General features: G+C 39.4%; 1 protein-coding gene across 1 annotated transcript in view; it reads right to left on the bottom strand.

The window, feature by feature from the left end:
* Positions 1 to 26,732, bottom strand: part of LOC135462432 (CUGBP Elav-like family member 4) — a 166,536-nt gene that overhangs the window by 8,350 nt on the left and 131,454 nt on the right. The window contains exons 4-8 of the mRNA XM_064739658.1: positions 7,199 to 7,327; positions 5,735 to 5,814; positions 4,937 to 5,080; positions 1,933 to 1,992; positions 197 to 416 (exon numbers count right to left, since the gene is read on the bottom strand). Of these exons, the coding sequence (XP_064595728.1) occupies positions 197 to 416; positions 1,933 to 1,992; positions 4,937 to 5,080; positions 5,735 to 5,814; positions 7,199 to 7,327 (633 nt within the window). The remainder of the gene's footprint in view (positions 1 to 196; positions 417 to 1,932; positions 1,993 to 4,936; positions 5,081 to 5,734; positions 5,815 to 7,198; positions 7,328 to 26,732) is intronic.

The following is a 26,732-nucleotide window of genomic DNA, read 5'->3' as shown; positions in this document are numbered from 1 at the left end:
AATTCGTATGAAAGGACTTTGTAACATTTCTGAGCCTTTCATTTAAATAGCACTGCAAAGTTCTCACTGATCTTTTTTCTGCGTATATATCTATGCGAGCGTCACTTTTACACTGCATAGTTACGAAGTACAAGTAGTGTAAGCTCTTGCATTATTAGCCACTCTAATCTGCGTTGATTTTTGTCCATGTCCTTACCGTTGTGAAGCGTTCCCGTCGTGGGTGTCAAGGTTGCCGTGGAGATTCCGTTTGCAGCAGCCAGGGCATTCACCTGCTGCGCATGAGCGGCCAGGGCTGCCACTGGACTCGCGGTCAGATAACCACCTTGTGCAGCCGCAGCCGCCATGAGAGCAGCCTGCTGCTGCATGGCCTGCTGCCGAGCAGCGTAAGGAGAGCCAGCGTAAGGGTCCAGTGAGCTCTGTAAGACAAAACAAGACTGGTCCAACAAAACTGCCAGTCCTGCACAATGCTCATTGGAGCAAATACAAATTACCAGACAGCCAATGAGATTAAAGAATTATTATTTTGAATTTGAGTTCTGAATACATAATAATTAATCTTAAATGATACAGGGCAGACATCTGTTTTAAGTTTCCTCACACAGTACAAAAGATCATAGTAGTACAAATGAAGAAAACAAAAGCATCCTTTCTTTCTTTGAAATTATTTCCAAAATATTTCAAGACAAGATCCAAAAGGTGCGAACAATGAACAGGTCTTCTTAAAACAGGTCCGCCATTTGGCACAAGTGCTGGCAAAATTTCATGTTTTAAAGAATTTCAAAGAACATCAGTACTCAATAATTTTCGCAAATGCATTATTACTAAAACTATTAACACTGTACATCAAGTCATCCTGCAAATTTTAATCAAAGGTCAAAGGTTGGAGGTAAAATGTCAAGGTGTGGCCATGCTGTGAGCCAGAAGTCTATGAGAATACAAACAAACAGAAATCGTGTCACCACAGAAACAGATTTACATCATAAAAAAGGACTACACTTAAAAGAGAGAATCACAGGAGACGAGTAAATTAGCAAACGTGATTTTTGACAAAAAACTACCCGTCACAAAGATCTGAAGACGAAAAAAGCAGCAAAAACTCAAAAAAGGGACAAAGACACCAATATTTACTGTGCATACCAAACCAGCAACACTCTAGTGTCCCTGAAGAAGTTTCCAAGATGGTCATTCCCAAAAGTATCACTTCTTTTTTGCTCTTTTTTCTTATCTTTTAACAGTATGAAAAACACAATTTTCACACAAATTTTACAGTTTTCAGTTTATATCACCAAAAGAAGACTGTTAAAAGATGATTTTGTACCTGCAATTTCATTTTTTATTTCCTTCTTTTAACCCAGAACAAAAGTGACTTATGCAATTTACAAGTGAAATACACAGAGAACTATGGATTATCGGATTCTGGGCTCTAGACTCTGTGGCTAATTAACATCAGTGCACTAGATGACTGTAAATGTTTCTACAGATGTCTCGAGCCAGAATCAATAAATATTCTCTTAGCCAAGAGAGAGAGAGAGAATTGTGCCAGCACATACTCTTGTTAGGTTACTATCAGTCAGGGCAGATCTCATCAAGTCCTTCACAAAATAGCCCAGGACAAAAAAAAATAATAACAAAAAAATGAAACAAAGCAACTGTCAACCAGACATGCAAACTATTTTTTTCTTTTTCAAGAATTATGATATTTTCTGGAGCAAAATGTCACAATTTCTTTTTGGCACTTTTTTGTTTTTCTTTCATTTTTATGAATTTTTTTTTTTTTCAGTTTTTTCTTTCGTTCTTTCTTTCTTTACAAGGGTGCCCAGAGTGTAAACCCACAAGGTAACAGTCTGACTCAATCCTTGCTCTGTAAAAAGGGAAACTGGCCAAAATGGCTACTGATAATGAGTATATTCAGAACCACAGGGGGAGATTTACCATTTGCAATTTGGCGATTTTCCGTTCCCGAGTAAGGACCAGTTTGCCGCTTGGAACGTGCTGTGTGGAGTAAATTCAAATTTCCTAACACTACCATTGGCTGAACAATATCACATGATTAGTTACGACGAATCAAAAAAACAATCCAAAAAAGAAAAAGAAGTAACAGGTTCACTACTGTACATAAGAAATATGGTCACAACAAATAAATTTCACATGCTTTTTCAAAGTTGGTTGACAGAAAATGTCTTTTTTTCTTTGTATAATTTTATATTCAAAAAGAAGAGTAATAAGTAAGGCCAAGTGGAAAAAATCATTTGCTTTGCATTACGCCACCAACCAGTTATTTCATGCCGACCCAATATCGCATTAAGAGAAAGCATTACTTGTTATTTCTGTTTTGTAGTTTGGAAAAGCAGGGTTATTTCTCTTCACAACAGCACATGAAAAAAATAGTAGGTCTGCTGAGGTCTTGTATGCTGCTTATTTCTTGCAAAAACAAAAACTTGTGTACCATCACAAGTTTGTGTCACAAGAGAAACGTGAGAAATTTGTCCACTGGATAAATGGGGACCAAAATTGTCAGAATCCTGCATCTGCTAACCACTTGAAACTGGGCATGAACTTTCATTTCAAATGCTGGAACATGTGGAACTAATCACGAAAAAAAAAACCTCCTATTTTTGTCACATCGAAGTACAAAACAATTTTTTTCCACTTGGTCTAAATTATTTAAGATATTATTCTTCATATTTTAAAATTCATATCGATACGAAAAAATTACATTCCTGTCGACCAGATTGAAAGAAGCAACCAAGCAAAATTGAGTACGTTTTCAAGCATAAGGAACATACATTAAAGGAAGAGTTCAACTTTTTTTTTGGACATGATTTTTTTTCTTAAAACGAAACATTACCCTGCAACAACAGTTAGAAACAGACAAAGAGTTTTGTGTTGACAACAAATACCGTCATCAACGAACCATCAAAATGAAGGCGTATATATATATATGTATATAGAGGGAACAACACACAGCAGAAATTTTGATAACGCCAAACTCTCTATATATGATATCAACAGTAGAGAAGCCATTCCAAAGTACACGGGGTTGATTATGTGTGGAAAATCCACTTGACGTCATGCAATCAGACCAAAGTTACACGCTTTCTGTAAACAGTGCTTGGGTTCAAAAAGAAATCCAAACTTAAATACAAACGTGTTGTCTGATGAGTTACCTCCCTTTGGCCAGCTGTTTTTTTTTTTGTGGGAAATTTCCAGTGATAATGCCAATACAATCACCTGAACCTCAGCAGGAATTTTTCTCCAAGTTTCTTAGTCGCATAATATCCCACCCAAGGGACACAACCCTCCATACTGTGCCCATAAAGGGAGGTAACTTTCGGACATACAGCACATTTTTTTTAGAACACTGTACAGATTTTCCTTGCACTACTGTGATTGTGTTAGTAAAACAGAGAATAATAATAACAGAATATAAAAAGAATAACAAAATGGAAAAAGTTTTTGAAAATAAAAAAAAATGGAGGAGACTGCTGACAATAGATTTTACTTTTATCAAAGGGGTATACTTTTTGTTTTGGAGTTCACCTTAAGGCTATATTTGAATGTAACTATCCACATAAAAAAAAAAGACCCAAACATTGTAATATATTTATTTGTATGCAGCGATGGGGATGCCTGTACTTCCTTGATGTAACTTGTACACTTCCTTTGGGAATTATATGTAAAAGGTACTTTAGTGTGGGTGAGGCTGGCGTTATGAAAATCAAATCCAATCAGACATGGTTAATACTCTTCACCAAGTGCAAAAGGATATTTGTCTAACACTGCTGAACTTGCAAAGACAGCTGTGGAAGCAAGGGAGATAACCATGACAGCATAGAGTTGGCATTACTTACTGCGCTTTGTCCAACACAAGGAAGAGTCTTAATTCAAAGAAATAAAACTGCCAGTTAGCAGAGAGGTGAAATAAGGGAAACTGAAGCTGATGGGGTAGGGTTTAGGGCAGAGAACGGTTGCCACCAATATTTTTTTAAATAATTGAAAAAAAAACATAAAAAAAAATAAACGAAAAAATTCATGACCAAATATAACAATTCAGGACTTATACCATATAACCCGGCAAAATGTGAACGCCAGATCTGCACAAAGCAACGACGCAAGTTGTAGATGCATCTTCAGAATGGAGCAAGAAGCTGAATTCTACAGCTGAACATGAACGTAATGAGAATAGAACAGGATCATTTTTTATGGTTTTCTTGAAAATTCTCAGAATTCATGATTTTTCATAACAATTCACGATTACGACAGGTTTTTGTTATAGTGGCAACCCTACAGGGAGGTATTATGACAGAAAGGGATCACCACGGGGTGAAGGGAGGATAGGAGAGGTGGGGGAGGCTGATTACAGGGAGGCATCAATGAGCAGCAATGGGGTTCCTTTTCCCCTAGGGTGACAACTTGGTGATTCAGATATCACCTCGTGATGACTCGGATATCGCGTGGAGACTCGGATATCGCCAGATAGACCATTATTCTCTTGTAATACATTGCTAAGGCAGCAAAGAACAACAAGCTGCAGAGCTCTGAGGCTGGAATTACTTTGGCGGGAAAAGTGCCCCACTGCATACACAGTATGCCCATGTTCACATGGGTATAGGGTTGTTTTGAGTGGATACATGCTTATATCCTGGCATACCTCAGCAGTTATCGGGTGGGCTGTATATTTACATAGAGAAACAGGAGAAATGTTATAATGTGTACAAAAAAAAAAGAGAGAAAAAAATACGTGAAACAAAGAAAGCAGACGCAATCTTCAACGAGCCAAACAGAGATGGAAAAAAAATAAATTAATAAATAAGAGACGGTTTACAAAGAAAAAGGAACAGAAAATAGACTGGTGTTAGTAATAAGGAATTCCATTACAACCTCATTCCTATAGCCCCCCGTGGGACTGAGTGATCAAGCCACAAACCAATGTTACCTGAGCGTAGGCCCCAAAAGCACCAAACTGAGAGAGAGCCATTGGATTGAGGAGGCCTAGAGGGCCAGCCATCTGCTGCATGCGCCGGAGTTGTCTTTCCTTCTCCGTGTCGGCAAACTTGACCACTAGGCTTGAGGAGGCGCCCTGGGAAGAGGAAGGAGACTGTGCATTTCAGTGGAACCTCCACTCGTACCAAACCAGGTTTGAGTTTTCTCGGTGGAGGCTTCCTAGCGAAAATTTGGCTTGTGTGTTCACCAGAACAAGAACAAGAACAACAACAACGACAGTAGGGGTAAAAAAAGTCGTGTATAAAATCATCTAGGATTGGAAGTAACATGGCAGTTTACATGGTCTGACAGACTGAAGTGGAACCTTTGAAATTTGATCAAATCATAATCAACCTTGAAATGAGAAATTTCCATGCTTTTAAAGGTTTGCACACTTTATAATTCCGTCAAGTCAAGAAACTCTTTCATGATACCAGACCCAGAATTTTCCTGGCCATCATTTTAGCACTGGTCACCTTTTGCATCCCTACTAGATTGCTACACTACTTTATTACCAGTCCTACGGCAGGTCAAATTATCCCCCCCCCCCCCAACTCCCGCCCCGAAAAAAAAAACATCACGTAACCCCAAAACACAAAGTGAATCACCACACCAAAAATTCTCAAAGTTAAATTGTCACAAGGTTCACTAATTCTCTTTTATTTGTGTTTTGTGTACTATTTGCTACATGTGTAATGATCTATGCCCAAGTACATCTGTACTCAAGGCTTGTTACCATGCCTACACTTACCGGCATGGTCTGGCTTCCATGTAGAGCATTAATGGCTCCCTGTGCCTCAGTGTGGTTTGAAAACTTCACAAATGCACAACCTGTAAAACACACAAAAAATTTACAATCACAAAACTGTGGAGCTCCGGAAAACTTGCAGAAAAAAAAAAAAAAAAAAACTGGTTTCTGCAAAACTCTCTGGCCGGTTTGAGAATTTCCATTTTTGAGGATTTCTTTTCACCACGGTAATACCCTGAAGCTGTTTATATCAAGTGCCATTGATCAGAAAATATTCTTTCATATTTTACTTTTTCCTGAATTATCTATGGCAAATATTTTTACCATGTACTGTACAAAATAGTAACCTTCATGTTTTAGTTATTTACTTTTTAATGCCAGAGGTTCAGAAATGTTTACTTAGAATAATGTACATGTTCCATACACTGTATTTAAGTTCTGCCAAACCATATATATGTACATAATTTAGTCAACAAATATTGTTTAAATCTCCCCCTTTTTCTCTCACAAAAATCTATTTCTAACAACCTGTATAACAAAGGAAGCCATTGTGTACTCTCCGAGCTGCTCCAGCTGTTACTCTTCTGTATCGGAGATAAATAAAGCACATCTCCTATCATAAAAAATCTCCTATCATAAAATCTTTTCAAAATGTGTTTGTTTTTTTCTGTTACCTCAGCCCAAGGATACCAGCATTTCATTACAAATATGGATTTCGCAGACATGTACACAAAGTCATCGCGGCTGATATCTCTCCAATACATTCCTCATATTTTAGAGTGGGCATTATCCCCCTGTCAATGGCAAAACTATGTCAGCTTCTATTGTTATAATATTAAACATTATCACTCGGAACAACAAACTCTACAATCTACAATGTACTCTCTGAATCTAGCCTTACTTCTTGTATGAATTCTTTGTCAGGTTGGGTGGTGGACATCTGGTTTGGAAGATGCATGTACTATTGCTGATAATACAATTAATGAGGCTAAACCGGAGATTTTGGATCAAAAATTGATCCTTGCAAATATAATAAATTTTTTTTCTATTATTTTAGAATAATTGCCTGTTTAAAAAATATCAGCCTCTTCTGTTCCCAAGGTACTGTTTCAAAATCAGTAAAAAAAAATCCCACACTTCATAAAGCAGGTCACATTATATCTTTTTTCAAACAATCATGTTAACAATATAAATAGTAAATTATTAGTCTGGTATTTCATCTAAGGCAAAAATTTTAGCCATTCTTTGTAAATACAGAAAATTTTATTTCACTGGCAAATACAGATTTTTTTGCCAAAAATCTCCAGTGCAGCTTTTTAAATCTAGATTGGGTGACGTACGTCTACTGCTGATGGTATGGTGTTGCAGTCCGGATTGGGTGGTATATTTCAATAAGTTAGTGGTAAATTTTTGTAAGTTAAAGTGGTATATTTTCATAAGTGGTACAGGTAACTGAAGTGATTTTACCTTTACTGTTACCATTTTGGTCCCGGAGAATGGTACACTCCTCGATGGTTCCGTATGGGTGAAATAATTCTCGTACATCTTCTTCTGACTGCTGCTTACTGAGCATGCCCACAAACAACTTCCTGTCTTCTGCAAAACACAACCAGAGACAAAACATTAAATGTTAACTGTGCTTAATCACAACTGCAGAACAAAAAAAAAAAAAAGAGATAGATCAATGGATGAGGGAAAAGTTGACCAAGCTGAAAAATGACAAAACCTTTCGTGGTGATAAACACACTGAAGTAAAGCTTTATGTAATAGCAAAATCATAGGACAGCACGTCTCCCTGCTTGAAACACTACTCCAATGGTGTAATATATCGGGCACACAGATTTATTTATTTAATTTATCTGATTAGTGTTTTATGCTGTAAAGAATATTTCATTTATACAATGGCGGCCAGCATTATGGTGGGAGGAAACTGGACATAGCTCAGGGGGAAACCCACGACCATCCACAGGTTGTTGCAGACCTTCCCACGTTCAGCCAGCATGAGCTGGACTTGAACTCACAGTGACCGCGTTGGTGAGAGGCTCATGGGTCATTACCCTGCGCTGGCCCGCTAACAAAGCCACGGAGGCCCCCTTGGAATGCAAGAGCTCTAATAAATTGCTTTGTAAATGTCTAAGTGAGCCTTCAAACCTGTAAGCGACCTAGCTATTCCAGTCGTCACTACTTTCCACCATGCATTTTGAACGCCTATCCACTTCAATCAGACTTTGTTCAAACTCAGCACAATATGCTGGTAGGTATGTTTACTTCATATCTAATTTTGACAATGTGCAAACTGGCATAGCAGAGCTAACAAATTAATTACTGGTGCACAATAATGCTGGCACCAGTATCTACTGAACAATTACAATCAATGTCCCCAGTGCCATGCAAAGTGATTTTCATATTTCTGGCTTTAATAAATTGTAGCCTTACAAGTGACAACATGGTGTTTTTTTTTTAATTTTGCCCCTCCCTTCCCCCTCCTCTCCCACATCACCCCTGTGAGACAACCTTTTTTTTTTTATCTGTGACTCACAGCCCAGTGTTTAGCAAAGGCTAAAATCCATCACACCCTTGAGCCTTGTCCCTGACAGTTATAGGCATGCAGCAAGAAGGCTTTCTCACCCCAATGTTTTTGTTCTGAGAGAGGGACAAAGAACTGGGTCTGGGGCTTTGTTAAATCCAATATTCCAAGACAGGGAGAGATGCCAATAAGGCCAGAGTAGGGGGACAATGTGATTGTGTGAGGATCAATAGTCTAAGGACATCTCCAGTGACAGATGCTTGATCTTCAGTTCATGCATCATACATGTTGTCGCCTGGGCACTAGAAACCTGATGTTTTCACCAGGCAATAGATGCTTAACAGCCAGTATTTAGTAACTGGGGCCATGATTACACATGTGCACTTATCTATCATGTGGGTGTGTACTATACTACTCTTCATAAAATCAACTTTGCAGCCCCCCCCCCACCCCCGAACAACCCTTCAAAAAAAAAAAAATAATAATAATAAATAATAAAATACAAGTACGAATAGTAAGTGATGATGGAATGAATACAATGGAAATTATCTCACATTGCTCATAATCATTTTTAACACTTTTTTTAGATGTACAATGTAAAGTAAGAGCATTTTTCTGAACGGCTTTTGTGCATACAAAAAAAAAAAAAACAGGAATTGCTCCAAACAGAGGAAATATCTCATGCCTGTACCTAACAGACAAAGGGAAGAGCAATTTAGTGATTCAGAAAGACTTCAGAGATAGTAGGATATGGTCCCAGACATGACTAGTTACTGAAATTCATGAGTCTGTCCTGTATCATGCAATCTTTAACAGAAATAACCAGCGAGTGTCATTGTCATGTGCGATGGCATTGGGTTGACAATTTACACCACAATACCAGAACCTGTTCTTTCCTTACTACTCTACCTATGCCAAATGGACACCGACTTCTGACCACACACGAAAATCCATGTTTTAAATTAGCACTATGGTACTCTACTGTTGCTGATGAAATGCTATTATTTATTAAAGTCTGGGCTGGGCGGATGGTGAACTCAAGCTTTACAATGCTACAGCAACTGTATGGGTGAATTTAAACAGTATTATCTAATACAAGCACATGTATTGATTTTACCCTGCCCTAGCACACAATGGCACCCAGTATTAGTTTGCTGCAAAATGAGATGCTACTCTCTGTTATATACATACACGCATAAATGAATTTACACGCTGTCAAAATTAGATTACTCCCTAATAACTGTGCTACTGGACGGAGACAAGCCTTCATCTAGCTGCTCTAGTTTCTGGAGTGAATTTTAATAATGTAAGAGGAGTGGGTCAAATTGGGAGACAAGAGGAGTTTGCAACTGAGGCTGGGTTTAGCATCTGCCCCTATACCCTGTCCTCCTCCCCTCCTCCCCAGCTACCCACCCTATACATTCAGAGGATTAATACTGGACATAGCAGACTTATTAGTGCAGGGTAATGGTTTGGCTTTTGCCCCAGTGCCAGCTGCCCGACTGAAGCCCCTCAAAGAGACACATATGGTCAACTGGAAACTCTTGAATGGTTGAATGTGTAGCTAAGTCTTTCTACAGACAGACAAAGGAACAGGGGCAGTTGGCCGAACAAAGAGGGTCACTAAGAGTGAGGTGAACATGGCATGTGATCAAGGGGCCTGGGGGGAAATGGGGAGCACTGCTAGGATGGGAATTAAGCCAAGGATGAAGGGAGTTAGCAATCAGAGATTAATGAAGTCTTAAGTAGAGCACTAATCAAGAGAAGAGACAAAGGAAGTCACTGCACTTGGGTGCTGAAAAGAGAAAACCTAACTAACAAATATTCTGAGAATTAGGGGAAAACCAGACCTTCTCACTGAAGCACACATTATGTACTCTGGGCCAGTGACACTGTTCTACACGTCAGTCTAGCTCAATAGCTGTGCGCAAAATTTGCAACATATTTTTCTTACTTCCCCTGCATATACATATGAGCACTACAAAATGTACCAATGCCACACTTTCACACAGTTCCAGGAGAAGTTGTATTAAATATGTAATATGTAATGTACATGTGAGAATGTTCACAAAACACTTCTTAAAACATTAACTCAGACCTACTGAATATGAGAGGGTACACTTATATCACAGTTTAACAGCATATGCCTGTATGTATATATATATATATATATATATATATATATATATATATATATATATATATATACATGTTACTCAGCTTCACTATTAAATATATACGTGTATAATGTCACAGTTCACCACCATTACTCTGAAGTGGACAATCGCGAACAAGACGTGGAATGTGAACAGGTGAGATAGAAAGGTAGAGACACAGAGTTTATACCCTTTCGTTTTTTGCATTTTTAACAAGAGACAGGAAAAATATAAAGCCTAAACATCCTCTTTAAAAAAACTCGTCTCACAAAGGGGTGTCTGAACACCTTTCATATTTCTGGGTAACCTGCTGCATGAGACATGTCTGGTAATAAGCATCAGGACAAGGTCAGTGTCCTGCAGCAATCATGTATTTTGATAGTGGCCAGATGTTTAGCACAGGACAAAACTGTCATGTAAATATATAAACATTGTAACCTTTTTTTTTTTTAAAGAATGTGTTTAACTGAAAAGATTTGCCATTATGTCCTTCACCAGCTCACAAACTATTTCCAGGCTCAGTATGCAACTGACCAGAAGTAATGCCTAGTAGCAAACCCTTTGTCCAAATAGCCAAACAAATTAGGGACTGGACAGGGTATGGACAGATGGATGGAAGGAAAGTACCAAAGAAAAGGTTGGTGAGTTGGTGGGGAAGGGGGAGGGTGGGGGAAAGGGAGGGGGAGGGTGGGGGGAAGAGGACTGCCCAGAGATAAGCCTGTCAGAGGAAACTTTACACTCTTCTTACATCGCCCCCAAAGTAGGAATGAAGGGGTGTTTGGTAGTGAGGAGAGATGTGAAAGCAGCCCCCAAGGTTCATCAGAAATCTTGGGTTCCCTTTCACTAGTGTTGTGACATCTCAAACAGCTATGCCTCCTGACCACATGTTCAAATCCTCCTGAGCAGATTAGCCCAAGTTTCCTTTATTTCCAGCATTTTAATGAGATTTTGTCTACCAGGAATGACAACCTATGAACTATGTCTTTGCACTGATTTGTTTGTGCGCCTAACTGGCTAAGATACTTTGGTATACATCAGAAAATAGAGAACGGCACCGTATTACTTACATGTAGTTTTCATTTGAGCACTTGCAGGTTTTACGCTGTCTATTTGCTAATACAATCAATTTCAGAATTTTACTCTTTTCCATTTTGTTTAAAGATAGCCTAAACTCAATAGAAAATTAAGTACTGCAATATGAAAAAAATTGTTTCTAACATAAATACCTTTGATTTTCTGTAGAATGATTACCTGTTGCCAGAGTGCATTTTAGAATGTTTTCTATTTATTTCTCACCATGTCTTAACCTCAAGCACACAAGTATATATATATATAGGGGGTGGAATTCTCTGGATGCGTACATACATATTGGTTGTGTTACACCTGATCAAAGTGGTACAAAACTACACCTGATCAAAGTGGTACAAAACTACACCTGATCAAAGTGGTACAAAACTACACCGGGAGTTCAAATGAACTTCCTAAACTCTCCTAACAGTCAAAGTCTGTGCCCCGAGATACAGTCACATTCTCTGGCTCCTGCACTGCAAGGAAGAATCTTCAAAGTTAATAGGCCATTGGTATAAGAAATTGGCTGGCCATTACTTGGGAGGAATTCCGTACAACAGCCGTGGTTGTGTCAAAAGAGTCCAAGATGCACGGCCATGTGTTAAGAATTAACAGAGAAGATAAACACTGTAAATCTCCTTCAGACACTCTCCTGGGCTCTGGGATGCTCCAGCTGGCTGTCATTCTCCATGCATGTGTTTACAATTACCATACACTAACCCAGGCCAGACACTGCCTCTTTACCAGACTCCTCTAAACAGGCCCCAAATTTTCAGGCTAGTTTAGTTACAAGAGATCCACAGTGGCAGCATCCCTTTTTAAACAACCCCACATCATTCAATTTGCTAAGAATTCCTCACCAGTAAGCTTTGTATAGTCTCCATAGCCCGGTTAAAGTAGACCTCTGGTGCCTGTTCTATGGTGCCTGTTCTAACAGCCTGGCTAACATGTGATCTATCTTATATCTAGCCATGGGCTAAAACTCAGGGAGACACAAAACCTAAACCACAAGAACACTTTTCTGGCATCTTTTTTTAAAAATTCAGGAAAAAAAAAATATATAACAAAAAACAAGTCTGGAATGTGGCAGGAAAATTAACCACTGTAGCAAAGGTAATTTTGGAGCTATGTTAATTAATGACTGTGATACTAACATTAGTTAGTTGGCCTGAAAAATGAGCTAGTTTCATTTTGAGTTTATTTTTTAAATTCATATGCACATGCTTTGGTCATACCCTGATAAACATAAACATGTATATTAACTTTAAAAATTTTATTAACTTGAACAGTATTGGAGATGATAAAGTCATTGCTTTCCTTTTACTCATGTATTAATCCATTACCATAAGAGTGAAGCCCCATCAATTAGCCTCGCTAAACAGTTCAGTTAGCATTTGATCTTTCTACTTATTTTATCTGATTGGTGTTTTAAGCCGTACTCAAGAATATTTCACTTATACGACCGCGGCCAGCATTATGGTGGGAGGAAACCAGGCAAAGCCCCAGGGAAACACACGACCATCCGCTGGTTGCTGGAAGACCAATTAGCATTTGACAGCTTCAGTACATAGTTCTTCAATACTCAGTACTCAACTTAATACTGAGCTGAATGCAAGTTCTCTCACGTTAATCAGTTTGTATCATATATTTTTTTTCTCCTCTTTCCTAGTCTCACTCTACATTTAGTTCTGCTGGTAATCTGATCAATATTCCCTCCGATCTAACAGCCAGGTGTTCCCTCTAACGTCTATAAAGACAAATTTAGTCAGGTGAACAAAGCCAGGTGAAAAAGTAGATTGCATGAATCGTAGCTAAGCAGATGTGTTTTCAGCCTTTTTTTTTTCCCCTTTGCCTCAGTATTTAGTGTGATTTGGGCCAAGTATTGTTAGAGTACAATACTGGGTTGATGTCAGTATAAATAGGCCACAACTGTGAGGCTTTCATCTAACCAGTCACCCAGGGGACCCTTGAATAGGGCAGACAGAGGTACCCACATGGGCTAAGCTAACCCTCCCCACCCCACCCTCTCCCCCCCCCCCACCCTAGAGCTAACTCAGGGGCTCATGTTCAGTAGGTGTAGGCACACTTTCGATCTGCAAATATATCAGCATGTATAATTGATAAACTGTTCAGCCTCATTCTGATGGCATCGTCACGGTAACGCCAAATGGGCAGCTGCCAACATGGCTCCTTCCTTGTGTAGTACTCAACCTAAAATGCGCCCAGTACAAAACAACACAAAACAATCTCATGTTTTACGGATCGACAAAAATCGATACACGATAATTTAACCGATAAAAACACACATGCATGCTACACTGCAGTTCCCAATGCCTCTGTTCATTTCAGCCTGTTAAGTTGGCAACCTTCTGGTCTCTTCTTCAGTCTCTCTTTCTCTCTAGAGCTCTGTGAACGTGTGTACCTGGACAATTCACAAATACTGTAGCACAATCCGTCCTATTATCTACTCTACCTACCCTCTGAATGATTTATAAACACACCTGTCACTACTGCTTTGAGCACTGATTACAAAGAGGGGTGCAACAGGGGGGCTATCAGTTTATGGTCAGAGTATACATTATACAAAGAACTGTGTACTTGCAGCTGGGAGATTTTTTTTAAAATTTCACTCTGAATCTAAACACTGAAGTCTTTTGTCCAATCTTTTGCTGCAAAAAGGACAAATTGGGATGAAATAAGGGGTATGGGGGGAGGTGGGCTTTTTAAGGCAAATGGCCTTTCTTATGCTGTCCTCATTTTGTACAAGTTTGTACAAGTTTGTGCATCAATATATATAGTAACAAGAGTATGCTATTCTGTTTGCAAAATTTCATGACAAAGGATTTGGATAAATGTACAATTTTGTTATATATATCTGCAACATGCTCCAAAAGATAAGGCCTCCACAGCATAAATTTAATAACTAAACACTGTTTTCTGTATCCAATGGATATATCAACTTTGTAACACATAACAAAACAGTGTTCTACTTGAACCTACATTATAACATAAATTGGGAAGAAATGTACCAAAGAATCAACATTGTGCAAAATTACACACACAATATCTGGTAGTTTTGCATTTGCAACTATGTGTCACAAGGAAGAACTGATTTTAAAACAAATAACAAAGACTGTCTGCTTTTACATTTCCACCTTGGATAAATACTGGCAACAAAATTGCACATCCAGCTCTGACAAAGACCAGGCAATCTGAGTCTAAGCCTATAATGCAGAAGGATATATATATATATATATATATATATATATATATATATATATATATATATATATACCCCTCTAACTGCAGGTTAATCCATATTTCTGTCAAATGCAGATTAGTTTGATTAGATTGAGTCATCTGGGCTTGCCAAAGTTTTCAAAATCACTTTCTTTGGCTTCACTGAACACGTTGATACAGGCTGAAGAAAGGAGAAACTACGTGGTAATCCCTCAGTACAATCAGATTAGGGATAATCTACACTGTGCAATTATAAAAAGTCTTTCATGTGATCAGTAATCTAACCATCTGTATTCAGGGCTAATATTTAATAAGCTCTTAAGCTCTATGTGTAAATGTTCGTGAACAACTAACTATGCAAGAAGAATACAAAACTATGGTACATGCTAGAAAGGAAATGCAGACTACTGCAAAATGATAAATTAGTTTTGTGCCATGCTCTAATTCAACAATATTCTGGGGACATGTTTACATCTATTTGTTAATTGTCTAAGTTACAGCACCAAGAATATTTATTTATTTGATTGGTGATTAACGCCGTACCTAGGAATATTTCACTTATTCCACAGCGGCCAGCATTATTGTGGGAGGAAACTGGACTGTGCCCAGGGGAAACCCACGACCATCCGCAGGCTGCTGGAAAACCTTCCCATATACAGCCGGTGAGGAAGCCAGCATGAGCTGGACTTTAACTCACAGTGACCGCATTGGTGAGAGGCTTCTGGGTCATTACCCTGCGCTAACCAACTGAGCCACGGAGGCCCTACTTATAAGTATGCAATGACTTGTAGAAATACATACATATATACTGTGTCTTGTAAACAATGGAAACAATCCACTGTCTACATTCCACGATCCATGTCTACATATTCTGGTTTTTGCATTCAGGTTCTATTTGTTGGCTATATATGCCCTCATATGATATCCACACAAAGTATATACTGTCTTTAAACACATGGTATATCAGAAACATTCGGTGTCTACGTCTATTTCAATACCAGTGCAGACGTTCATATTATCCCACAACATAAGTGTTTAGCTGCTTAAATTGCGTGAGCACAGGCCAAATCTGTGCACCATCCAGTTGTACGTCCAAATAAAAAAACTGTATCACCATTATATCAAATGTATGTTTACATTTACAATCAGCATTATGAAATACTGAAGTAGTCTACACCCTCAATTAGACTGTGCCCTGAATGCAGTTAACAGTGTACAGAGTGTTACCATAAAATAGTTGATCATATCAACCGTTAGTACTATTGTATATGTGAAGATGTTGAGACATTGGGAATCCTGCCGCTATGCACTGTAAACACATATGGTTTACTGGAAGCTTGGGCAAGCCCTATTCCTAACCTTGTGCCAAGTTTGGAACAAGATTGCCTGTTGGAATTAAAATGCAAATAGGTTCCCCCTTAGGCTGGTCAGTCTGTCTCTTCCAGCCCCCCCCCCCCCCCCACCCAATCTCACACCCATAGCTTAACCCCCTTACCCTCCCCCCATCCCCACCAACCCCACACAACCCTTGCTCAAATTCCAGCAACCCATCTCACTACCCTCACCCAACACCATGTGTACTGATTTCATTATTTCCACATTCTGAACTCCTGATCGAAAGCTACCTTAAACTATGAGAGAACCTACAGGGTCGAAGCCGATCAGTCTGGTTCATGGGGCATCCAGATTGATTTCTGGTAACCATGGCAACCCTACAGGGCATTTACTTTGGCCGTTGAGGCCCCCAAAGCTGTCTGCATGGATCGATGGCTTTTTCTATGACTTCATCAATACCGGGACTCTTGGGCTTGCCAGGGATCTGCGACTGAGCAGACCACAGTGCTCTGCTGCAGCGCACTGCGTGGAAACACGCAGTGGCGTTGTCCTGCAATTCAAGGCAATGTTACCCAAACAGCCTCTAGTAACATACTGTCCAAGTCTGGAAGTCTTCCGCAGGACAAGGACTATGTTATGCACCAAACTGTAACACATTGTGCTTAGGTCAAAAAAATTAAATTTATCTACACAAAAAATGGTGTATAAATTAAAACTTCTTTCAAAAAACAGACTCACACAGCTTTTGTCACATTATGAGCCTTAAATCTGCTGTCCCTCAGATTCAAATCTCAAATCAATTAACTCATTTCCCTGAAACATGCTAACCTGTCATCAATCGATGTCTGACAGAAAGTTCGCAGCCCTGCAATTATACCATCCACCATCCACTTTCACTTAACATCAAATTGACCTCTTCGGAAAGTTTTCAATACCTGATCTCCCAAATCCAGATCTTATTGTTTTGAAATTTCGGCCAGCTACCCATCTTCAAATCTTCAAACAAATCTTAAAATGTTCAACCAGTGTTGTCAGTGAAAGTTACTTGCTTGGAAGACCAGTGATTTAGCCACAATAAACCAGTACAACATCTGAATCTCTACATCATTAAACAAACAGAACCATGTGTCAGTAGGCTGGACTCCTCACTGACAAGGTCAACAAGATCCTGGCACCCTGCAACCATGGCAGACAAGACCTCTGACATTAGGGGGATGAGGGAGAACTATGAGGCAATACAATTCTAGTTGGAACCTATCAGGCAGGAAAAACACGAGTTGCCATACACAGTAATGAACACGCGTGGATCGGTCTGCATGGCAATAAAAATATAAGCGAAAATATAATTTCAAATGAAACAGTGAGGGACCAAAATGATAATGCAAAATCTCTGATAAACTGTGAAATTGAAATTGGTTCCTACTTCTTTGATTATTGATTATTTTCTAATGCCTTTAAAATTCAAAAAAATTTTGCGGTTAGTTTTAAGGAACTAAAGAGAAGAGCGTGATCAAGCCCACAGCTTATACTAACCCAGATTAAATGTATCCTTTGCAAAACATTAGTACATAACAAATACATATATATATATATATATATAAACCAGATTATGCAACAATGGGTACTAATCTCTGGTATAATCATTACATGAAAGTCACAGGTGTCTGTTTCTAGCAAAGAAAGGTCTGGCCAAACCACCAAACCCTGGAGATCCTGGAGTGAGGAATGGACTCATACAGGTATGCAGCACCAAGCATGAGTCACCCCTGCCATGTCTAGACAGAGACGGAGCGGGAAATCACTCTGAACGATGCTATCAGGATGCCAAACACGGCCCTGTGCATCAGAATGACAGAAATCCATCATGCAAAGCCTCATCAAAACTTTCGCTACAATCTGATAAAAAAAAAACCCTACATGTCCGACAAACCCTGCATCCATAACAAGCCTGGAAATACTTTTTACGTTTGTGGCAAACCGTTCACCAATTCACAGTATTGAGATGTTACAATGTTATTTACATGAAACTTTTGTCCTGTAGCGATCAGTATGAGCCTGCTAAATACCACTGCGTGCAGGGCATTGTCCTTGTCCAGCTGCTTATTTCCTGGCTTTCCACAGAGGCACGTGTAAATCATCAGCAATTTCAAATTCAGACCTCATTAGCGCCTGCCATGTCTAACAATCCATAATTTATTGGTCTGACATTATAGAAGATTGCAGGGCAAAAGAGAGCAGTTATGGCACAGAGTGATGAGAACTGTGGGTGATTTACCTGTGTGAATACAGGCATCCTGATTTGAACAGACAGGAGCATAGAGACTGGTTATGGCACGGAGTGACAAGAACCTTTGGTGATTTACCTGTGCACATACAGGCATTCTGACTTGATTAGACACTGCAAAAGATTGTTGGAGCATAGAGACTGCTTATGGCACGGAGTGACTAGAACAGTTAGTAATTTACCTGTACTTCCGACAGGTATTCGGCTTTGATTAGTTCGTTAGCTGTACTTTCACCTACCTTTGGCAAATGACATGCTTAAGCAAGCCTGCCTAGCTAATGACCACCTCTTTCAATTAAGGTAATTAATCTCCATACCATGGGTACTCAATACATCGTTAACCAAGGTACTCATATCGAAGTGACAACACATTCCACCTTCAAAAAGATTCATATCTTCCATTTCCATGATGCTCATATTGTTTTCAGTACACGTGCACTTTGGACTTCTGTAATCCTTCAACCCTTGCACATGTTTCTAAGTTTTTTTCCCAGCAATTTGTGGCTGCATTACAATGCAGTCTGATAAAATTATACTTCTTGTAAAGCCCTGAAACTGGCCAATCCAACCAATGTAGTTTTGTTTCCAAAATCAAATTAAAAATTTGCATAAATTGCAATTTTGTGTGTAGCCATGAAATATTTGCCCGAAAATAAAGCATATCATTCAATCAAAATTTTCAAACTAAAAAAAAAAAGATATATCGAAATAGCGAAGAGAATCATGTGAAACTTCCTCCTAGACAAAAACTGCTTCTCGAAATCATACCCCCAACCCATTACCATTCAAAATACTCACTAGTAACTAACCCAGATCAAAACGGGAAACAGCAAACACTGTTATCGATGTTTCATTAAAGTAATTGTTTCACTTGGTGAAGCATGGCTACATTATGATGAACTGCCAGAATTGATTTTAAAGAAGCAAATCAATGCAGATTGTACAGAGTGCGTGTGGTGTTGGCCATGAACTGTGAGTCCGAATTCAATTGGTTTTGTTTCTTGTCCCAGTATGAGCACAAACTTGTGTAGACAATGAATTAGAAGAACATTTTATCAAACACTACTGTGTTTTTTTTTCTTCAGTACTTTTTGAAATCAGTTGTAACTCTTACTGTACTAAATACAGCAAATGATATACTGTGGAATTAATAACTATACAACTAGCTGTCCTAATTGTTTATTTCAAAATTGTTTACTTGAAAATTGTTTGTTTGAAAATCTATCCAGCAAAAAAAAAACATTCCTGTAGCTGAATCCAAGAGAGCAAAAGACAAGAAACGCAATATTAACTGCACATGGCCTAACTACTGTATTTGTAAGGCCTTAATGTGCTTCTGAAAGTGCATTTTTTATACACCAAAGTACAGTAATTCTGTTAGTTTAAAATACTGAGAGTATTTCACAGTGATGTATGCAGAATCACCTCCATGATTTTTATGTCTGCAACAAAAGTGAATCTACATGTAAGCCATTGTACATTTCTATTTTTACATAGAAGGTCTGTCACCAACCTGTGGATGGTCCTGGGTTTCCCCCGGGCTCTGCCCGGTTTCCTCCCACCATAATGCTTGCCGCTGTCGTATAAGTGAAATATTCTTCAGTACGGCGTAAAGAAATCAATCAAGTAAAGAAATCAATATTTTTACATAAATTATACATACACAATCAAATGGTCAGCGAAAAGTTAAATCTCTTGATGTTTAGCTGGCAGTGTATTTCAACCAATCACTGTGGCCTATAATGAATGTTACCAGGCAACCTGAACTCAAAAAACAGCTGTTGTGTCAAGGGGCTATGAGAAGTAAACAAAATTATAAACTACTGCACATATTTATAGAACAGTGAAATTTGAGACCCATGACTTTTTATCCGAACCATGCTGAGAATAAAAACCCCAAAAGTCAACAACACAAAAAACAAGAAGGCACATTTTTCACAATTTTGAGAGGTCTCCCAACACAGTAACGCAGAACTGACACAAAAACACTGACAGGGTCCAAGCTTTACTCTGAACGCATCCGTAACCTTTCTCTACCGAACGAAGACAAATTCAGACCACAGCAAAACTACGCTGCAGTGAGAAGAAACATGCTGCAGCGGTGCATAAATCAATGTATTTTAAGTTGGTTTTGGTTTAGGTTTGGGCACTGTGTTGTAAGTTAAGGCTTCCAGAGGGCTGGAGCTTGATCAGTCTGATGAGTCATTCTCTCATGAATGTATGAACAACTCTGTGGAAGGTTTAAGTCAGGTCTTCCACAAGCCTTCAAATATGTAGCATCAATCTCCTTTGCCTTTTACCCACTTGTATTAACCCAAGTTCCAATTTAATTTATACACGGAATATTGTAATCTTTATGCCTACATCAAACTACTGATATGGCAGACAAGTTTCCTTTGTTTTTCTATTACTGTTTCTCTGGGTGAAATATAAATTTAGCTCATCTTTGAAATTACACACTCTCTACTCATTTTCCTATCTCTTTTATGATAATTTCATCAAAACATTATGTATGGATAACATTAGAATATCCCCTTGGCTAACCCTCTGGGTTGAAGATATATACTGTATTTCACCTAAAGTTTGCCATGTTAAAATGCACTTTGAATAACATGTGAAAGCCTTAAGATGATGATTTTGATGCCAACATTTAAATCTTCCTGATAAGAAATTAAATCGAACTTCACAAAAAAGTGAAGCCTCTATAAAGTGCATGACTCAGGTCAAATTAAAGGTAAATGTGTCACCTGAAAAATAGGTGAAAACTTTAGGTGAATTACAGGATATACACTGAAGGAAGACTATGTCAAAAAGATAGGCATGCTTCATAAAAATCTCCTAATCCTTGGCACCGAGACATAGAGTAATATTCTACTGGACTACCATGTTAGAGGATGGGTTAGGGATGAGCTACATAGAGGCCTCTTTGTGTACAGCACCTCTCTCCAGGCCAAACCCTGCCAGTGGAGGAGACTTCAGGGCTACTACACTGCTGGGTACCTTGTATTATACATGCTCATCCAGGCTTTTAAACACCCTGAGGCCACAGTTTCAACTAAGGGCAAGTGGGTGGGGGGGGGGGACTTCTTCCTCTGACCCCAATATGGGAACAAAGAAGTAGGCCATGGGTCTCCTGGGTTCCTACTACTGAATCACACACAAAGGCAGCTAGGGCACATGGCAGGGGCATCACACCCCAAGCCCTCCTCCCCAACTACTAACACAGGGCTGGGAGCAGTCCTCTGGCCTTGCCCTCTGGGGGCTACATCTACATACATCATCAAGGGTTTGACTGTAAACACTGCTGAAAGGTAAAGGGAAGTGTCCAAGTCACACTGGCCTGGGTTCTTCTGAGCTTACAGTGTGTCACACATCGGTGTGTGGAATACTAAAATGGGTAGTCTTAGCCGGCTGTACACTTATTGTCCAGATAAACATCGAACAACAAAACGTACAAAAACACATGGAATCTATCTCTTACTACATTTTCTCATAGCAAGCCCAATGTAAACGCGATCTCGAATTGACTGCAGGTGTCAGGCGTTGTTTTCAAATTTAATTCACCTTAGTTTACATATTTTAACTAGGTCACTTCCTTAACACAGAGCCACTACCACGAGGGTGCAGAGAATTTCCCTCCGAAAATGCCCTTTGTTGTCTACGGCTGCAAGGCTTGTGCTCAATACCATACACACTGTAGGCCTACACAGTAGATCTATCAAGCTTCGGGCAGCGTATGCTAAGAAGATGTAAATCAAAGAAAAGCAGGCAAATCGGGAGAACAACGGCCTTTGGCGGTTAAAATTTACATTTTAAATTTCATTAAAGTCAAGACTTACCTCCAACAACCATGTTTCCCTCGTGAAATACGATGTACAAAAGACGACGAAGAAAGCGTCCTAAAATACACACTGGAGTCTTTTTGAATGCAGTTCACGTATTTAAAAAAAATTAAAACACTCAGCAGAATATATAAGCCTCTTGGGGGGGAATACCTCCTCGACGAAACGGGTAAAAAAAAAAAACAACAGCAAAACAATCACAGTCAGTTTGTAGAAATCCTCCGATTTCAAGTTTTCGTACAACGTCGATCACACTAATTATGCTCCTGCCACAGAACCGTTTGTACAGTAGGTCTACACACGTTGTTGTTGTTTGCAAAAATCCTCTGTCCTTTCCTTGTTACTGGGCTTCAGAATCGCGTAGGAGCTTTGGTACAACGATTTTCCTTTTCTTTTGTCGATTTCCTTTCTCTCTTATTTTGCCCTTTTACGTTTCTTGTCGGTCCCACTTAAAAAATTGTCAACTCAAAAAATTTGTGATATGCTATATAGTGAGATTTACAGTAGACAACACCAAACGTCACAACATCTAGCAGGTCCAGCGAGTGGCTAGCCCTGACCCCACTAATACCACACTCAGAGAGAATGAAAGCCGCTAAGCGCCCACTCCCGACTTTATACCCCACCTACTGTCTTCAATACCCTGCTTCTGTTTGGCTGATTGCGCCGAGAGGCTCCCAACGTTGGGGGTACGGCGATTACGGACTTCTGAACGAATTCGTCCACACAACGGGAGGCTCCCTACAGTGGGTATCCGATTGTCGAGTTCGTCCAGACACTCTGTGGCTCCCGACTAAGGGGGTTCATTATTACATTCTACACCGAGCGGGGAGCAATTGGGGAAATTGGGGAGGGGGGTATTAGCGGCATACGCGTGAAGGCATTGGGAGGCTCTACACGGGTGGCCCAAGTATTGGTGGTCACAATATTGCCTAGGCAGAGCTTCAGCAACCGAGGCTCCAAACGATAAGTGATCGAAGTCACTCAGCCACGGTCAACCAACTTTGCAATGAGGCTCTACATGGTGAGAGAATCGATTCTCGGTTCCTCTTTGGCTTAATAAACAGTTGGGGCTCAAAACGGTTGGGACTTGAAAGTGAATGGGAATATCGCTTGGAAACCGCAGCGATGGGGATCTAGAGGGGCTGTGCTATTAACAACAGGCTTGTTGGACAATGAATACTATCCTTATCAAAGATATTCTATGCCAAAATACGGGGATTTTGTTACTATGTGTGGCAGAAAAAAAAGTGGTATAATAGAAGAGAGATATTGGTATCACAGAAGGGAAAAATTGGTATCGCATAATAATAAGAGGTAGAAGAAAAAAGGATATATATTTTTGCTGTGTCTGTAGGGAAAACAAATTGGCAATGGGGTTCTGCAGGGGGTGAACACCTACTACGTCTGTCATCTGCTTCTGTTTGACACATGAGGCTCCAGTGGGGGACTTCAAAGCCAGGTGGAATCAGTTAAGGGGCTAATCTCTGTAGGATCTGTAGGGAACCATAGATCCACACCTGGCTCAGCTTGTGTCCCCACCCCTCCCTCACCCACACAACCTTCCCTCACCCCTAATAGTCACACCATGAGACTTGAGGCAGGGAATACCCCACAAACTGTTGATTACATTCATTAGCTTTATTCACTAATTCATTTAACCCTCTAATTTGACATACAGGTGTTTTGGGTTGGAGTTTACAATACCCTCTATGGTATGAGATACCTTATCTTCTAAGAAGCTGATGTCTACCATTGTTACAATCATATATACCTTCCCATGCTACAACTATGATAGAAAAATACTTCCCATGCCTGCAACTATCAAATGTTCAATATTGACTATGACAGAAGATATTTGTGTTGTTAATTTTACTGATGTTTTGCATGTAAACTTACAAAAAAAAAATGTAAAGTTACAATACTAGCTTTGGCAGAAGATATTTTATCTTCAAAAAGGAAGATGTCAATCATTTTCACAACTTCCCTAAAATGACCTAAAATTTCACTCAAGGGCAAATAAATGTCAGAAAATATTATTTTAGGTGCTGAAATTTACAATTTTCCAGTAAAATATCATCTCATGTCCCAGGCAAACCTTGAAAATCAATAGAATTCCGAGAACCAGGAAAAATGGGCAAGTTAGTTATGGACTAAAAATTTATGGTCATTCAGGACAGTTTTAATTCTTGCTGCGCTAAATACAGCAGACAGTGAAGACTAAAATGAAAATTGCACACATAATAATTACAATTAGCAGTCATAATTATTTCTTTGCAAATTGTTTGTGTGAAAAAACCTATGCAGCAGAAAAGCATTCTTCTGAATCCAAGACAGCAAGAAGTGCAAAATCAACTGAACGCAGCTTGGTCACTATGTTTTTAAGGCCTTAATGTAAAAAATCTCAATCAGAAAAAAACTGGCAAGTTTTTTTTTGGTCATTTACGAAATTCAAGGTTACCACACGAAAACATCATGGACGAAATTTATGGTCATTTCAAGTGACTTCCAATTTTACTTCACCTTCCATAAACAATGCCAGAAATTTTGGTTCCTGGAAAAGCAAGACATTTATATACCTTTTACTGCATATATTTATTTACTTGACTGGTGTTTCACGCAGTACTCAAGATTATTTCACTTATACGATGGTGGCCAGCATTACGGTGGGAGAGAACCGGGCACAGCCCAGAGAAAACCCATGACCATCCACAGGTTGCTGACAGGCCTTCTCATTTACAGCATATACAACAAACTGAACATGATACATGTTCAGCATGTGATGAAGAATTGCTACTGGACTGAAAGGCAAATGTGCCGAAGTTCTCATCATGGTCAAATCATACACGCAGTTTTAATCCTCAAATCAGAATTAGGCTTGTGCGTACAATTCTATCATTTGAACGTTCACAAGGGAAAAAATGGATGAACACGATGGTGGCTGAAGTACAACTCAAATAGCATCCAGAGGTTCCTCATATAGCTGCCAAAAGGGTGCTGGTTTACTTTGGTCAAAGGTGCCGGTTTACTTTGGTCAAGGGTGCTGGTTTACTTTGGTCAAAGGGTGCCTGTTTACTTTGATCAATAGTTGCTGGTTTGTTCAAAGGTGCTGGTAAAAGAGTGCTGGTTTACTTTGGTCAAAGGGTGCTGGTTTACTTTGGTCAAAGGGTGCCGGTTTGCTTTGGTCAAAGGGTGCTGGTTTGTTGGTTTACTTTGGTCAAAGGTTGCTGGTTTGTTCAAAGGTGCTGGTAAAAGGGTGCTAGTTTACTTTGGTCAAAGGGTGCTGGTTTACTTTGGTCAAAGGGTGCCGGTTTGCTTTGGTCAAAGGGTGCTGGTTTGTTGGTTTACTTTGGTCAACGGGTGTTGGTTTACTTTGGTCAAAGGGTGCCGGTTTACTTTGGTCAAAGGGTGCCGGTTTACTTTGGTCAAAGGGTTGCCGGTTTACTTTGATCAAAGGTTGCTGGTTTGGTCAAAGGGTGCTGGTTTTACCATTGTCAAATGTGCCGGTTTACTTTGGTCAAGGTTGCCGGTTTACTCTGGTCAAGGTTGCCGGTTTACTTTAGTCAGAGGTTGCTGGTTTACTCTGGTCAAAGGGTGCTGGTTTACCACTGTCCAAATGTGCCGGTTTACTTTGGTCAAGGTTGCCGGTTTACTCTGGTCAAGGTTGCTGGTTTACTTTGATCAAAGGTTGCTGGTTTGGTCAAAGGGTGCTGGTTTACTCTGGTCAAAGGGTGCTGGTTTACCATTGTCAAATGTGCCGGTTTACTTTGGTCAAGGTTGCCGGTTTACTCTGGTCAAGGTTGCTGGTTTACTTTGGTCAGAGGTTGCTGGTTTACTTTGGTCAAAAGGGTGCTGGTTTACTTTGATCAAAAGTGCTGCTTTACTTTGGTCAAAAAGTGCTGGTTTACTTTGGGCACTTTTGAGTGCTGGTTTACTTTGGTGACAGGGTGCTGGTTTATGTTGGGCTGCCGTCCTACAGGTACATAACAAATCCTGCTCACATGGACAGCTGGATGATCTTGAAATTAGTCTCAGATTCTTTGAGATACCCTATTCTGACAATGTCAACATTGGGGAGACAAACTGGAAATGAAACTTTTTTTTCAAATGCTGGCTTAATCTACGTGTGTGATCAATGCAGATCAGTCTACTTAACATCAGTATTATAATGTTATTTCATCAACTTTGACATACAAAACTAAAATCTTTTATCTGACACAAGAAGAGCCTTCATATTATACTAAAAAGAACAATAGTAAACGGCACAGCTTGATCTCTATGAAAGTGTGCCAATCATCTGCTCTTGATGTTTAATATTAATTTTAACAGTAACAGCACTGATACTGATAATAACAATGATAATGAATCATAAAGATAATGATAATGAATAATAACGACAAGGATAATGCATTAGTTAATGTCAGTCAGAGAACACGAAAGGTCATATACAGCATTGTCTTCTACCAAAGAAAACCGGAACAAGAACAAAAGGCAACAAAAAAGCTTGCTTGAGAAATTGAAGAAACCTGCATCAACTTTCACTATATAA

Source organism: Liolophura sinensis, chromosome 2 (genome assembly GCF_032854445.1).
Source record: "Liolophura sinensis isolate JHLJ2023 chromosome 2, CUHK_Ljap_v2, whole genome shotgun sequence".
NCBI classification, from domain to species: domain Eukaryota; kingdom Metazoa; phylum Mollusca; class Polyplacophora; order Chitonida; family Chitonidae; genus Liolophura; species Liolophura sinensis.
This window is presented reverse-complemented; position numbering and strand designations above follow the sequence as displayed.